Raw genomic sequence first — 16,455 nt, 5'->3', positions numbered from 1 at the left:
GCTGAAAAGATACCTGAAAATGTGGAGGCGACTTTGGAACTGGGCAGCAGGCAGAGGTTGGAACAGTTTGGAGGGCTCAGAAGATGGGAAAAGGTGGGAAAATTTGGAACTCCCTAGAGACTTGCTGAATGGCTTTGACCAAAATGCTGATAAGGATACAGACAACGAAATCCAGTCTGAGGTGGTTTTAGATGGAGATGAGGAACTTGTTGGGAACTGGAGCAAAGGTGACTCTTGTTATGTTTTAGCAAAGAGACTGGCTTAGCCTCTGAGACTATATCTTTCTCCTGTGCTGGATGCTTCTTGCCCTCGAACACTGGACTCCAGGTTCTTCAGCTTTGGGTCTCGGACTGGCTTTCTTGCTCCTCAGCTTGCAGATGGCCTATTGTGGGACCTTGTGATTGTGTGAGTTAATACTCCTTAAACTCCCCTTTACACACACACACACACACGCATATATGTGTTCTAGAAGGACAGAACTGTGTGTGTGTGTGTGTGTGTGTAAAGGGGAGTTTATATATATCCTGTTCTGTCCCTCTAGAGCACCATGACTAATACACTTCTCAAAGCTCCACCTTCAAACACCATCACATTAGGATTAGGGGGTAGGTTTCAATATATGATTTTTTGTGTATGTGGCAGGGGGCCAAACATTCAGAACATTGCACAGAGTGTATCTGAAATCTTCCCTTCCTTTTTCTCCTGCTGTAATGCTTTTCTACTCTCTGCCTGCCTCTGTATCTGCTAAATGCAAGTGATGGTGGCAGACCACCCACTAAAAATAGCAAGCTCAGAATCAATAGCCTCTGCTTGCTTTAATTTGAGTGGTCTTTGTTTATTTCTACAATATTCTTGAGTTTTAAAGATAGGCAATTATGTCAACTGCAGTTAAGACTTTCCTCCTTTCTTTCTTTTATTTGAAATGGGGGTCTCACTTTGTCACCCAGGCTGGAGTGCAGTGACACAATCACGGCTCACTGCAGCCTCAGTCTCTTGGGCTCAAGTGATCCTCCTGCCTCAGCCTCCTAAGTAATTGGGACTACAGGCATGCACTACCATGCCCAGCTAATTTTTAAACTTTTTTTGTAAAAAAAAAACTTTGTTGCCCAGGCTGGTATCAAACCCCGGGGCCCAAGCAGTTCTCCTGCCTTAGCCCCACAAAGTGTTGGGATTACAGGCATGAGCCACTGCACCTGGCTCTTCCTCTTTTCTAATAGCTGTACATTTATTACATTTCTGATTCTGATAGCTGTACATTTATAGTTCTATTATAATAGCTGTGCATTTGTATTTCTATTATATTATGATAGCTGTAAATTTCTATTTTTGATAGATGTACATTTCTGTTTCATTGCAGAGAGTTGAAGCAACCACAACAATATTATATAATAGTGACAATGGCAACCATCTTTACTGTACTGTTTGTTGAGAGTGTCTCCAAAGTTTTTCTTTTAAATATAACATTGCCTATTGGTTTGAGATGAATATTTCTTCTCGCATTAAGCAAGTATATTTTCATCTCTAGTTTATTTTTCTTTTTCAGTATCAAAAAAGTCTGTTTTTAGTGTCTATGGAGATCATCTTTTTCTTATGGGTAATATTACATTAATAGATATTCTAATTTTGGTACTTGCATTCTTATAAAAATAAACCTACTTGATCAAAGTGCATTATTCTTTTATCACACTGCTGCATTTAATTGGATAATTTTTTATTCAGGATTTTTGCATCTATATTCATAAGTCAGATTGGTCTGTAATTTTCTCTTTTTTGGTGCTATTTTAGTCATATTTCTGACTTGAAATCTATTTTATCTACTATTAATATTGTAGAGTCTACTTTTTTTGGATAGCATTAACAACTGACTGTTGGTTTGAAATATATGTTTTTTTATCATATTAAGGAACTATCTACTTAGACCTACCCTCTTTGGAGGATGCAATCCTTTGCCAATGTTTTCCAAATGATTCCATGTTTGTTAGTCCTTTCAGACCTACATTCTCTTGAGTTAGTTTTAATTGCTTATATATTTCCCATAAGTTTACAATTTTATTAAGATTTTCAGGCTGGGCATGGTGGCTCATGTCTGTAATCCAAGCACTTTGGAGGCCAAGGTGGGTGGATCACCTGAGGTCAGGAGTTCAAGACTAGCCTGACCAACATGGTGAAACCCTGTCTTAAAAAATAAAAATTAAAAAATTTAAAAAATTAAAAAAAAATATTTTCAAATAGGTTAGTATAAAGTTTTACATAGAAATATTTTTAAATTTTAGTCCATAGGCAGGGTTATAATCTTTAGTTTTAAACTGAGGCTATAATGCATCATTCCTAATATGGCACATTTGTGTTTTCTTTCTTCCCCCTTGATAGATGTAGAATATTTTCTTTTTTTGACGTTTATTCCGTGTATGGTTTCTTCCCTCTGAGAAAAGGGTTTGAATTCAAGTTGTTTTTTGGTTGGTACAGGAAAATCCTGGTGGGGAGCAGGGAGGTGACCCGGGGTAGAAAGGTGGTCCGCAGAGGAGGAATTATCCAGCCGGCTACCTCTATAGGCACTGGGACATGGTGGGAATATCTGGGGAGTAAAAGCATGCCTCAGAGGGTTCCACTCCTGAGGTGGCAGAGTGGAGTTATTCACATACAACTCATGACAGTCACCAGTTGAAGGTTACTGTGTGTGGTGGTGGGTGGTGTCAGGGTGTTAATTCCCTGGCATTTATAGCCTGTCTCAGGCACAGGCAGAAAGGCTTCTTACAGCCTCAGAAAAGGCTGGTAGGCAAAGGAATGCAGACACTGACACTGGAATTCTTTTGGAAGACACTGGATTGATGTGGCTCTGAGCATATGGGAGGGGCGCGGCAGCTTCTGCTGTGTACACCTGCTGGGGCTGATTGATAAATTCTGCTCCTTCATAGCTTTCTCATGAGTTTCATCTCTTAAGTTTATTACTTCTTTTCTTCTGTTTCTAAAGCTTAACTTAACATCCCTCTTTTTGACATCTTGAGTTGTATGCTTACTTCATATATTTTCATTCTTTCTTATTTGATAATTAAAGCAATTCAGGTTAGTTAGGGGAAAGTTGAGAAACCACTTGTGTAAGTGCTTACTTAGCGCAGTGTCCAGCACACCGTAATTGCTCAACAAACGTTCATTACTGTTTTGATCAAACTCTTTGAAGTCACTTCGGTTAAAAGATAAACTTCAGAGAAATTAAATTTAGCAGAGTTTAACTGGGTGAAGAATGACTTGTGAACCAGGCAGCCTCCCGAACTAGAATAGGATCAGAGTGACTATGGCGCTGCTGTGTGGCGCAAGAATATTTATGGACAGAAAAGGAAAAGTGACCTACAGGAAACAGAAGTGAGACACAGAAACAGCTGGACTGGTTACACCTCAGGCATTTGCCTTATTTGAACATGGTTTCAATGCCTGTGACTGGCCCAAGCTTGATGATTGGCACAGAAGTAGGCTACAGTCTGTTTACACATCCAGTTAGGTTACAGTTCATGATATACTGAGAAACCTTTAGGCCGAGCTCAAAATAAGTAACTCCTGCAGCGTTAGGCTAAACTTGATTTTACACTTCTGATTATAAATTTTGATGTCTTCTCTTGATGTTGATATGTGGTATTTTCATTATCGTTATTGTCCAAGAGTTCTGTTTATTGCAGTTTTGGTTTCTTGTTTGATCCATGGATTATTTTGAAGAGTGTTTTCAAATCAAGTAGTTGGATAATTTTTTTTTTTTTTGAGACAGAGTTTTGCTCTTGTCGCCCAGGCTGGAGTGCAGTGGTGTGATCTTGGCTCACTGCAACCTCCGCCTTCTGGGTTCAAGTGATTCTCCTGCCTCAGCCTCCTGAGTAGCTGGGATTACAGGTGCCCACCACCATGCCTGACTAATTTTTTTTATTTTTAGTAGAGACAGGGTTTCATCATGTTGGCCAGGCTGGTCTCGAACTCCTGACCTCAGGTGATCCGCCTACCTCGGCCTCCCAAAGTACTGGGATTACAGGCATGACCCACCACACTCAGCCCAATTTTTGTTTCCACATTTTTTTCAGTTTCTAGTTTTGTTGTACTATGGTATGCAATGTAGTCATGAAATTTCTGGGCTTGAAATTTATTTAAGGTTTCTAGTGGTTTAATATGTAATCGATTTTTTAAAAGTGTTCAATAGACAGTGAAAAAGATGGTTTTTGTTGCTGTTGTTGTTTTGTTTTCTCAATATTTACAAAGTGGATCCCAGCAGTGACTTTTTTTCTGACATTCTACATCTTTTGTTTGTTTACTTGATCTGTTAAGAACTGACAAAGTCTCCATAGCTATTGTGTTTTGATCCTTTTCCTCTTATTCAGAAACTAAAGGTTTGTGACAAACACACCTTCACTGCGGATCTTGATTTTTACTACTTATCCTTTATTTTTAATAGTTTAGGACTTTAATTCTTTTGGCATACTATGTCTTTTTCTTTTTAAATCTACTGAGTCATTTTGCTTTGGATGTGCCTCTCGTAGACAATATATGGTTAGATTGAATATGAAGATCTTTGTCATTTCATAGAAAAATATAACTTATTTAGATTTACTGTCACAACCTTGGCACAAAGCTCCTGAAACCTTTGAAATTTCCTGAGTGGTAGAAGCATCTTTTGTTATTCATTATGCACCCCTTTCAGCAATCTGTGTTTGTGCTAACGAGGTGACTCTTGGCAGGGTTGCCTAGATCATTTTAAGATGGGAGCTGATTCTGATCAAGCTCAGAACTTTGAGCTCCACTTCCTCCTCCTCTGGGAAAGGGAGAGGGGCTGAGGATTGAATTCAGTCACCAATGGCCAGTAATTCCATCAATCATGGCTATGTAATAAAAGCTCCATAAAAACCCTTAACCAATGAGGTTCTGAGTTGGGGAATACATTCACGTCCTGGGAGGATGGTGTGCCCCAACTCCATGGGGACAGAAGACCTGTGCTTGGGACCCTCCCGGACCTCACCCTCTGGGCCTGTTCCTTTGGCTCTTCATTTGTATCCTTTATAATAAATTGGTAAATGTAAGTAAAGCAGCTCCTGAGTTCTATGACTCATTCTAGCAAATTATTGAGCCCTGGCAAGGGATGGGGTGTGGGAAGACCGACTTTGTAGCAAAGTCAGATGCAAGTGTGGGTAGCCTGGGGATCTGATGCTTGTGACTGACATCTGAGATGACGGCAGTCCTATGGGACTATGCCCTTAAGGAGTCTCCCTGCCACTGAGTTTCAGAGTGGAACGGAATTCTAGGATAATACTCAGTTGGTGTAGGAGAATTGGAGAATAGGTTGGTGTAGGAAAAAAACACACACTCAGCAAAGATGAAAATCTGTTTTTAGTATATGTGTTTGTTAATATTTAAAAAAATATATTTGCTATTTAGACGGTAGGGATTGGAGCAGACCAGTTCAGAGATGATTCATGTTGCTTGGGAACAAGGCCTTGTATGGCTGCTGCTGCTCTTTGTTTGCGGTAGCTTCTCATGCCCGGGCCCTTCTGCCTGTTTCTCATGAAGGCTGCTGTGCTGCAGAGCCTGTCCAGAAAACCCCATGTGTCCAGCCCCTGTGTCTGTCCAGCCTTTGTCTCTCAGAGTCTCACTGTGTGGCCCAGGTTGGTCTTGAACTCCTGGGATCAAGGGATCCTCCTGCCTCAGGCTTCCAAATTTTTGGGATTACAGGCATGAACCACCATGCCTGGTGTATTCCTACAGTCTTGTGAAATAAACTAGTCCATAGAAATCAAGCCTCGTACTGCACTGAAAGAACACTTAGAATTTTCTTTTGCCTAATTCCAAGTCTCAGGTCATTTTAGTGACAGTTTTGCTGTTTTTCACTTATTATGAATTATTCTCTCTGGGGTAGATGGAGGTAGAAGATCTGGCCTGAGTCCTTTTGTTGCTGTGTTTTACACAGTCAATCAGGAAGAAAAAACCTGGCTGTGTTGAGCCGTCGGTGTCAGCTCTTCTGAAATTTTCATGGGCACTTTTAACACTATGTTTAGTTTGCCCCATATGAAGTCTTTAGATGTTGCATTAGTTTCTATTGCTGCATAGCAATCACTGCAGTGATTGGCAGTAGAGCCTTTCATAAGGAAGCAGACCATGTGTGTGGTCTTAAGGGCCTGTTAGGAAAAGGAAGCTGGGAGGTTTCTTCTGGTTTAGGGCCACTCTTGGACAGAGAGTGAATGAGCAGGGCTAGAGACGAAAAGAAAGCAAGCTCAGTTCCTGATGGCTCCTGAGGCTCAACAGCTATAAATCCTGGGCACGGTCACCAGACAGAGTTAAATTTCCTGTTCCAAAGAGGCAACCAAATGGTAGAAGTTCGAGCACCATGGCAAACTACTGGGTAAACATTTTGGAGCAGGTGGTAGGGATTAAAGGAATAGCCACAGCATGGAGTGTACAGGTGCCCCCTGAGGCACTGTGTGGGGGCCTGGTGCTCTGAACTCATTGGACATTTACAGAGAAAGAAGTGATTACTTCTGTCTGTCCTGGTGCAGGGGCCTGTGCTGTCTCTGAGGCCAACTGATCACCCTCTTGGTTTAGTTATACCTGTCAGCCCAGGGATGTTCCTCAGTCAGCATCACAGAAATTCAGAGCAGAGGCAGTGGATGAGTGCCGGGGGTGACTGTAAAGGAGTCAGTGTGTGACACCACTTTCCCTAAATGTGTAGGGCTTGCTTCTAGTCTGTTCTATTCAGCAAGGGGTTAGAGACTTAAAGAGCACTGTCTGATAGAAATATAATGTGAGCCTATGCAGAATTTTAAAGTTTCTAGTAGCCACACTGAAAAAAGGTGAAATTTAATTTTAATAATATATTTTATTTAATTTGATGTGGTAAAAATGTCATTTCAGCATATAGTCAACATTAAGATTACTGAGCTATTTTACATTCTTTATTTTGTACTCAATATTTGAATTTTGATGTGTATTTTACATGTCCAGCAAACCTCAATTCAGAAAAGCCACACCTGTGTTGCATGGTCACACGTGGCTTGTGGCTGCCATACTGGGCAGTGCAGCTCTAAGAGATCCACGGGTGTAATAGCGAGCATTTATTGAGCAATTACTATTACGTGTATTGAATCATTTAATAACAAGCAGTAATATTCCAAGGCAGCTGCTATTTACTGAAGAATACAGGTGTATTCCTTGGTTTGTGGCCCTTTCCTCTGTCTTTAGGAAGCTAACAGCATAGCGTCTTCTGTCCCCAACTCTGCTTCCCTCTCTGCTTCTGTCTTCATGGGGCAGCATCCTGCTTTTCTCTTAGGACTCTTGTGATTACATCAAGCCTACTCTGATAATCCAGGATAATCTCCCAATCTCAAGATCCTTAATTTAATCACATCTACAAAGTCTCTTTTGCCATATAACAAAACAGGGACAGGTTCCACGGATTAGAATGTGGACATCTTTAGGGGAGGGGGACATTATTCAGTCTGTACAGAGGGTAACTTTATTTTCAAAGCATGTAAGGAAAACTCTGAGCTGAGACTGCAGTTTCTCTACTTCCTCCTTACATCATGTGAGTAACTTGGCTCATGCTGCTCTAGAAGACACCACCGCCTGTGCTCCGTCATCTCTGCAGCCCTGGCTGCTGCAGGGAGAGACAATGCCTTTCTTCTCTGGGCATCTTTCGTTTTTCTTCCGCCCTGACCCCTTGCTGCCATGCAGGACTCTGCTGGGTCTCTTTCCCTGAGGGAGCTGAAGATCTGCAAGGAGATCGTCCTGTCTTTTGCTTTACATTTGGAAGGGAGGGAGGAGATGGGTTGGAACAGGTGGATCGGGTAGAACGATCGTCAGACTGCACTGCAGCTCCAGGACATCCCTGCCAGGCTTAGTGTCCCAGAACAGAGCTTGCTTCTTAGCGAAGCTCCACATCAGGGGAAGCACCCTTGTCCTCTCAGAAGGGACCTTAGAGATCATCTATCCCCTCCACCCCATCCTGCCCTGCCACGAGGATTAATTGCTCTCTAACTGTCCTGGCCAATGTTGACCTTCAACCCAAGCTTGATCTCTCAAGCAAGTCATTTCCTTCCTAACAACAGTATTTCAAGTGAATTCATGAAAGCCTTTTAGTTGCACGTAGTAGAAACTAACTTAAATTAACTCAAGCAAAAAATAAAAAAATCCATGGAGTGGTCAGAAATCTACTTCTTGGGGGAATTTGATCTCTTACTTTTCTTGGCAACTTGAAGACCCTTTTCCTAGGAAAGGGGGACCTTCCCTGCCCCCTTCTGACTTCCAGCACATAATCGGTGATTGTGACTCCAGTCCAGGGCCACTCCATAACCCACCTATCATATGTGCTGCACCCCACCCAACAGATGAGGAGGCACAGATGGGACCTCTGATGGGAACGGGAGGCAGAAGCTGGTCATGAGGATAAGTTGATAAGAGAGGATCCTAACCAGGGTGCTAATGAATGGCCAAGATACTGGGATATAAGCTAGAAACTCTGATGCCATCATGTTTCATGCACACACGTGTGTGTATGCATATGTACACATACAGACATACTTAACATTACACAAAGTACTATGCTAGTGTTGGAGATACCAAAATGACTTTATGCCTACCCTAAAGGTGTCCCTAAAAGACAAAGAACTGTGGGACAATTTAGTAAATGCCACAAGAGATATTAGTAAGTGCTAAAAATAGCACAAAGGGAGGCATGATTTCCTCTGCTTGGGTGTGTCCAAGAAACTTTTATTGAGAAGGGAACATTTGTAGTGGATCTTAATAGGAATTCAGAGATCACTGGGTGAAGTAAGAGTGTGTGTGTGTGTGTGTGTGTGTGTGTGTGTGTGTGTGTGTGAGCGTCTGGCAGGAAGGGGTGGTGGGAATGGAGAAAGATGTTCCAAAATGGAGGAGTCATACGGCCCGAGGGCTTGCTGTCAAGTGGCACTGGCGTATAGATGAGTGTAGATAGTTCCAGGTGGCTGTCAGGACAGGCCTTGGGAAGAGGATCAGAGAGGAGACAGTTGAGCACAGGCTGGGTCTGAAGAGACGTAAGCTTCTAATTTATCTTGTAAGCAACCAGACATCTTGGAAAGAATGGAAGCCGAATGTGACAAGATGAGATTCAGTCTTTAGAAGGAGGAGGACTCTAACAGTGTGGAGGGTGGATTGAAGGAAGGACAACTAGGGGTAGCCAGATCCGTGAAGAGAAGCAGAGGCCAAGACAAGATTAAAGCTGCAGAGGCGTCATTGTGGGAAACGCCGCGCCTGTGAAGGATGAAGAGCGGGGAGCAGGAGTGGTCAGGAGAGACTTCAGACAGCAGGGCTGGTGGGACACCTGGGAAAGAAGAGCAGGCTGGGAAGAGGATCGGGTAGGATGATCCTCAAACTGCACTGCAGCTCCTGGACGTCCCTGCCAGGCTTAGTGTCCCAGAACAGAGCTCGCCTCTTAGCCCCACATCAGGCACAGTGGCCTGTTTCTTGCCCTGTTTCTGGCACCCTCTGTGCTCAGTCGTTCGCCGGGAGCAGTCTGGGATGGTGTGAACACCCAACATATCCAAAACACAGCAGCAGGAGGCTGGAGGCTTCTTGCACCAGGTTCTTTTGAAGGCAGACCTGAGCACACTCCCTGCCAGCACAGAGATGCCTGCAGCAGCCCAGTCTGCTCTAAGGCAGTCACGGGAGAATGGAAAGCAGATGGGAAAGAGGAGCTTGCCTTGTTTGCCAGCACCCGCTGGTCTAGGAAAGCTGTTTCCCCTCCGGCTTGTGAGGTTGCTGTCCTTGCTCCTTTCTTGGCTGGGGCTAGAAGTTGTCCTCTGCTCTTCTTGAGAACATCACAGGCTTGGCAGATGCAGGAGTCAGCTTAGGCTGCTGTAACACATGGCACAGACTGGGTGGCTTAAACAACAGAAATTAATTTCCTCACAGATTTGGAGGCTGAAGTCTAAAGTCAAAGGTCAGCAGGGTTGCTTTCCTTTTTCTTTTTTGTTTTTTAGACAGAGTTTTGCTCTTGTTGCCCAGGCTGGAGTGCAATGGCGCAATCTCAGCTCACAGCAACCTCCACCTCCCAGGTTCAAGTGATTCTCCTGCCTCAGTCTCCCAAGTAGCTGGGACTACAGGTGCCCACCAACACGCACGGCTAATTTTTGTATTTTTAGTAGAGATGGGGTTTCTCCATGTTGGTCAGGCTGGTCTCGAACTCCCGACCTCAAGTGATCCACCTGCCTCAGCCTCCCAAAGTGCTGGGATTATGGATGTGAGCCACCGCATCTGGCCAGGGTTGGTTTCTTCTGAGGCTTCCCTCCTTGGCTTGTAGACAGCTGTCTTTTCCTTGTGTCTCTGAGCAGTCATCCCTCTATGTGTGTCTGTGTCCTGGTTTCCTTTTCTTATAAGGACACCAATCGGAATGGATTAGGGCCCACCCTGATGGCCTTATTTTAACTTGATTTACCCCTTAAAATTCCCTGTATCCAAATACAATCACATTCTGGGATATGGGGTCAGGGCTTCAACATAGGAATTTTGGGGGCCACAGTTCAGCCCATCACGGAAGGTAAGCTGTGAGCGGCCTCCACAGCCCTCTCACACATCGAGAGCCGTGTCCCTTGGTGCATGTGGGCTTCTCCTTCCTGAGGGTCCTGCTTCTGCCCTCTGACACAAAGAAAGTCAGCTGGGTCCAAGAGGCACTGACATGCAGAGAGTGATGGAAGAGAGCATGGAAAGTGTTAGAGAGTGAACAGTAGGCATTAAATAGGGCTGAGCTCTGACATGAGGGGAAATTAAAGCCACTTTATCCCTTGCAGTGAGGTTGGGTGCCATTCTACCGCCAGCCACTTTCAGCCATGAGGTAAAGGGACCAGAGGGACAAGGCTGGCGGAGGGTGTCAGGGGATGTGGGAGAGGGGAAGAGGCTGGGAAGAGGGGTCTCAGGAGGGTGGACACTGAGCCAGATGAGGCCAGTCCTCTTGACATGAGCAGGTCCAAGGGCACAGCTCACCGTGGGGAGGTGCCTACAGCCCAGAAGCCCCTCCTGGGAGTGTGTTCAGAATCCGTGTTCTGTCAGGTGGATAGGAATGAACCCTCCACAGTAAGAGAAAAGGAAAAGGAGGGAAGACACACTTTGCTGATTGGCCTTAAACTTCCTTTGCCTTGGTTTTGCTCGGAGCATCCCGATCTTCTCCCCCACCCTAATTTTCCTCTAAGTCCTCACTCTGATTCTGTGCTCCATCCAGACCTGACCATACAGTTTCCTAAAACAGCCTTGATTTCCAGTCTCTGAGCCAGTTCTTTCATGTGTAGTTTATTGATTTATGGCTCCCTCCAAACCCCTTCTCGATGCTACTGGTGAGACCTCCACCAGGATGGGCTGTCTCCCTTCTTTGAACCCTCACGGCAACCTGATGCTTGGCTTTGTGTCTCCGCACATGTTTTGTCCTGTGTGGTTAGAGTGTCTGGGGACAAAACTGTTTTATGCAACTCTGTGTCCTCAGTTTTATTTACCACAGTGCCTTACATATAATAGAATTCAATTCGTCTTTGTTGAGTTGAATTAAAGTTAAAAAAAAAAAAAGATTGCCTGATGTTATTTTTTCTAGGTCATTCATGGTAGAGAGTCCCAGGAAGATCTCTTCCAGTCAAGAAAATATTTTTTGTCTACTATACTTCGACTTTTAACTATTGCCTTTTGAAGCTCAGATTGATTTAAAGCACTTGGCTTTAAATGCTAAGTGTGCACATTTGCCAACTTGAACTCACAGTTTCATCTAAGCCTGCTTACCCAAGGAGTTTTACATTTTTTTCTGAACATTTATAAACGTCTTAGACCAGTTTCACAACAGAGATATGATATGATTTTTCTTATTTTCCTAGCAGTATTTGCATATTCAAAGAAGAACTTGAGGAACATAGTGGCAACCAAAAACCATCAGTGGAATTTCACGTGTGTTGGGCGGTGTCCTGGAGCGAGGTGCCTGAGACGGGCTTTTCCTAAACACCTCAAACCATGTCGCCTAGGCAGCCTCTGCTCCTCCTGCCCTGTAACCATAATTACAACTTTCCCTTACCCACGCCAATTTTGCAAGGTTTTCTGCTCATGCTAAGTGATCCAGACATTCAGAAAACTGAACATCACCGAACAGAAGTTAAAATGAAACAGTGCTGACTGCATTGATGAGACACATTTGATAACATACAAGGCTAATTTAGTGCCTCATAAAGAATAAGGATAAATGGATCCCTATGCCCTCAAACCGAAAACAATCTTTATTTTCTTATAGTCAAATTAAGTATTTCTGGGGCCAGCGTTGGGGGAAGATGGTATGGAATGGGAGAATCCCTCCTTCCTGCAAGAGGGGAAAGTCAGGGACTGCTCTGTCTATATCTTTACAAGAAAATTCTCTCTTCGTTTCTAGTAACCAAACTCAGAGCCACTGATGTTGGGTGGGAACAAGGATTTCTTAGTGGCGAGGGCAGCTGGACGACATAGACTCGAGGTTCCATTTTTGAGGTTCACCTTCCCTTGGGGTCTCTCCTTGGTTACCACCACTGATGTCTACCATGCTGGACTTTGGAGAACATTGCTTCCCCTTCAACACATCTTGGTACCTTCAGACAAGTTTTTATTAAAGACTAGGGAAAACAATAGGGAAACTTAAATAAGAAGATAGTGCCAGGAATCTGTCTTATAAGATACAGTTTATACATCCTCATCTGTCTTCCTTCTTAGCTGCTGGCCTGTCTGGATGCCATTCTTTGCATCTGTGACCCAGGTGGCTACACTTGTCCATCTACCTACCTTAAAGTAGAGCCAGGTTCTGGAGAGATTAGGAAATCTTCCCATTTGCCTGAGACCCACCTTATCAGATCTGGAGCCCTGTCTTAAGAGCCACCTTCTTCCTAACAATTAACACTAAAGTCAAGGTCTCCTTTATTAAATTCCCTGCTTCTACCCGCCTCTCTCACCCCTGAGTCTTATCCTGCCTGCTTCTTTTTGGAGGACGAGATGGTCATAGCTGAGGTCTCATTTAGTCTTTTTGTCTTGCTCCTCCTGAAGTGGGGAGGGGCATGACATGGGCTCACTCTGTGGAGACCCTAAAGCCAGGATGGCCAGGATGCAGTGCAGAAATGTTCCTATGCAACTTAGTAGGAACTATGACCTGGTGGGATGGGGCAGTGGTGGGGGCTGGCACTTCTCAAATCTGTGTAGGGAGAGGGAGGGAGGGAGCCCAGAGATCCTCCTGTATGCACCAGTCCCACTTCTATCCACTCTTTCTGTCAGGAGGTCCTTATTGTCTCATCTCACCCCCTCCCTTTTCTCCATGGCAGGCCCCCGTGATGGAAAGTTTGGCAAGCCTTTGATCTCACATTCCTGCATGTCTCCATGAGTATGCCTGTGTTCATGTCCCATTCTGACCGCTCGAGCTGTTTGGAAATTATCTGTCTGAGGGAACAGCTGTCTGGCTGAGTCTCCGTCTTACTGAGCCCTGGCTTTTGTGCCTATCTGCACAGGGCTGTGGTCTGTGTCTAGGTAAGAAAGTCTCAGGGTCCTTTCCCTCCCTGGTTCCTGGTGGCAAACATCTACACCTAGGCACATTCTTCTTTTCTCTGGTCATTTTCTTCCATTTACACCAGGCTTCTCTACCAACTGAAGTCCTAGCCCTTCCAGCAATAGCTGAAGTATCCTGTCACTGGCCCTATAGGGAGCTAATCCTCAGGGACATGACTAATCTTTTCTATAACTGGGGAGATGGCATGGGAGGAGGGTAGAAAAGAGACAAGAACCAACTTGTAGCAGAAAACTCTTCTTTTTCTCCCGAAGTAAAGACTACATCTGCTAACCTCATGTCTTCCAATACTACCTGGGACCTCAGCCTGTAACTCCAAGGATATCAGCTCAGCCATTCTTTCTTTAATCTTCTGCCTTCAACAAAAATGCAGGACTAGGGAAAGCAAAAAGGAAACTTAAAAAGAAAAGAGTGCTAGGAATCTGTCTTATAAGATACAGTTTATGCTTCCTCATCTGCCTTTCTTCTCAATTCCTGACCTGTGTGGATGTCATCTTAGCATCCGTGACCCAGGTGGCTATGCTTGTTCCTTTACCTACCTTACGGAAGAGCCCAGTTCTGGAGAGGTTAGGAAATCTTTCCAGTCACATTCACATTGTTCATCTTTTCACCTACTCTTCCCCTAAGCTACAATCTCCTGTATTTTTTCTTTTCCTTTTTTTTTTTTTGAGACGGAGCTTTGCTCTTGTTACCCAGGCTGGAGTGCAATGGCGCGATCTCGGCTCACTGCAACCTCTGCCTCCTGGGTTCAGGCAATTCTCCTGCCTCAGCCTCCTGAGCAGCTGGGATTACAGGCACACACCACCATGCCCAGCTAATTTTTTTGTATTAGTAGAGACGGGGTTTCACCATGTTGACCAGGATGGTCTCGATATCTTGACCTCATGATCCACCCGCCTCGGCCTCCCAAAGTGCTGGGATTACAGGCTTGAGACACCGCGCCCGGCCCTTTTTTTTTTTTTTTAAAGACAGATGGGGTCTCAGTATGTTGCCCGGCTGGACTCAAACTCCTGGGCTCAAGGAATCTGAGTAGTGAGGACTACAGGTGAACACTACTGTGCTGGGTTCTGGATTCTTGATACTGTCTTCTACTCTTCATCTCCTCCCAGCCATTCCCATTGTATACTGAGAAACTCAGTTCCTTAGAATCTTCAGTTGCAGGGAATGGACCCATTCTCAGGTGATGTCAAGAGAGGTTTATTGAAAGCTATATGGGGAAATAAAAAAGATTGGAATATTTTATTTAATCTAGCTTTTTGATTGAAACATATATGTGGATATGGCAAAAACAGTAAATTTTTAAAAAAGAACAAAGAAGCACATACCTTAACCCATGAGTTGGTTACCCAGTCTAAACATTTTAATGCATATGCAATCATATATAGGTGTGTGAATATGTATGAGTGTTTCTTTTTATATTCAAATGGAGGTGCACTGTACACATGGTTTCACACATTGCTTTTCATGTTTTTCACTAACACTTTATCTTGGGCTCATTCCACATAGGTATTTATGGATCAGCCTTGTTCTTTCTCATGGCTATATTTTATTTCATTATGTGGCTGGACCATAATTTATTTCACAAATTCCTTATTAATAAACATCTTAGTTGTTTTTACACTTGTGCTATTTTAAGCCATGTATATTATATAGATATTCTTTATATATAAAAAGTAAAAGGGTAAAAATAACTTACACACACTACAATCTACACTACTTCCTTGAGTTCTGGAGTGCTCCATCCACACAGCTGGCTTCAAGCACCACCAAATATAAATGACTCCCAAGTCTCTATCTCCAGCCCAGAATGGACCCTGAAGTTATGTACAGACTCTGAACTGAGGGATATCTTCACCTGGCCATGCCAAGAACACCTCATCTGAAGATGGATACATTTTAACTCACATTTTCCTGCAGATCAGCGTCTTGTCCTCAATTTCCTATTATCCTCAATTCCTCCCTCTTCTTTGCCCCTCACATCCATCAAATCTTCAAGTCTGTATCATCAAGTCTTGTAGATTGTATCTCCTTAGTGTCAGGTCTGCGCCCTCCTTTCCACCTCACTGCCCTTGTTTTAGCTGACACCTCCCTCTCTTGTCCAGGCAATTGCAATAGGCTCACTGTCTTTTTCTCACCCTGTTCTGATCATTCTTTACTTGGCAGCCACAGGATCTCAAATGCAAGTTTGAGTCTATTACTCCCAATCTCAAATCCCTCCTTTCCTTTCCACCGCTCTGGTGTAGTTTGAATTCGTCTGATTACTGCCTCCACAGGCTTACTTCTTAGCACACCCTCTTCACAGCCTGCCTCTCCAGCCATGCCACATTCTACCAGTTCCCAGGCTACTCCTGGCTGTGTCCTTGCTCCTGTGGCTACATCTTGAAACGGCCTCTCCCTACATCTCCCTTATATTGAATACTTGTCTTTCAAGATGAGGTCAAGGCGAACTCACCTCTTTGGGTGTCCTCCCCAGGTAGAATTAAGCAGTTCCTCTCTGGGCCCCCTCTGTCACACTTGTAACACTTTGTCTCTTTTCTTACCTTCTACACTGTGAACCAGGGTATACCTGAGGGCCTGGCATGTAGAGGTTCTCAATAAATGATTGATGAGGCTGGGTGCGGTGGCTCACGCCTGTAATCCCAGCACTTTGGGAGGCCGAGGCGGGCGGATCACGAGGTCAGGAGTTCAAAACCAGCCTGGCCAACATGGTGAAACCCCATCTCTACTAAAAATACAAAAATTAGCTGGGCATGGTAATGGGTGCCTGTAATCCCAGCTACTCAGGAGGCTGAGCAGGAGAATTGTTTGAACTCGGGAGGCAGAGGTTGCAGTGAGCCGAGATTGCGCCATTGCACTCCAGCCTAGGGGACAGGGCAAGACTGCATCTCAGTAAATAAATAAATAAATGATTG

At 44.1% G+C, this 16,455-nt stretch overlaps 1 protein-coding gene across 1 annotated transcript in view; it reads left to right on the top strand.

Moving 5' to 3' along the window:
- The window catches only part of LOC105715500 (Fc receptor-like protein 6), a 30,831-nt gene continuing 14,376 nt past the window's right edge, over nucleotides 1-16,455 (top strand). The window contains exon 1 of the mRNA XM_064370818.1: nucleotides 1-56. Coding sequence (XP_064226888.1) covers nucleotides 20-56 — 37 coding nt within the window. The 5' untranslated portion in view covers nucleotides 1-19. The remainder of the gene's footprint in view (nucleotides 57-16,455) is intronic.

This window comes from Aotus nancymaae, unplaced genomic scaffold (assembly GCF_030222135.1).
Source record: "Aotus nancymaae isolate 86718 unplaced genomic scaffold, 86718_ANA_hifiasm-v0.15.2.pri h1tg000108l, whole genome shotgun sequence".
Lineage (NCBI taxonomy): Eukaryota > Metazoa > Chordata > Mammalia > Primates > Aotidae > Aotus > Aotus nancymaae.
Note: the sequence above shows the minus strand (reverse complement) of the source record. Positions and strands in the feature narration are given on the sequence as shown.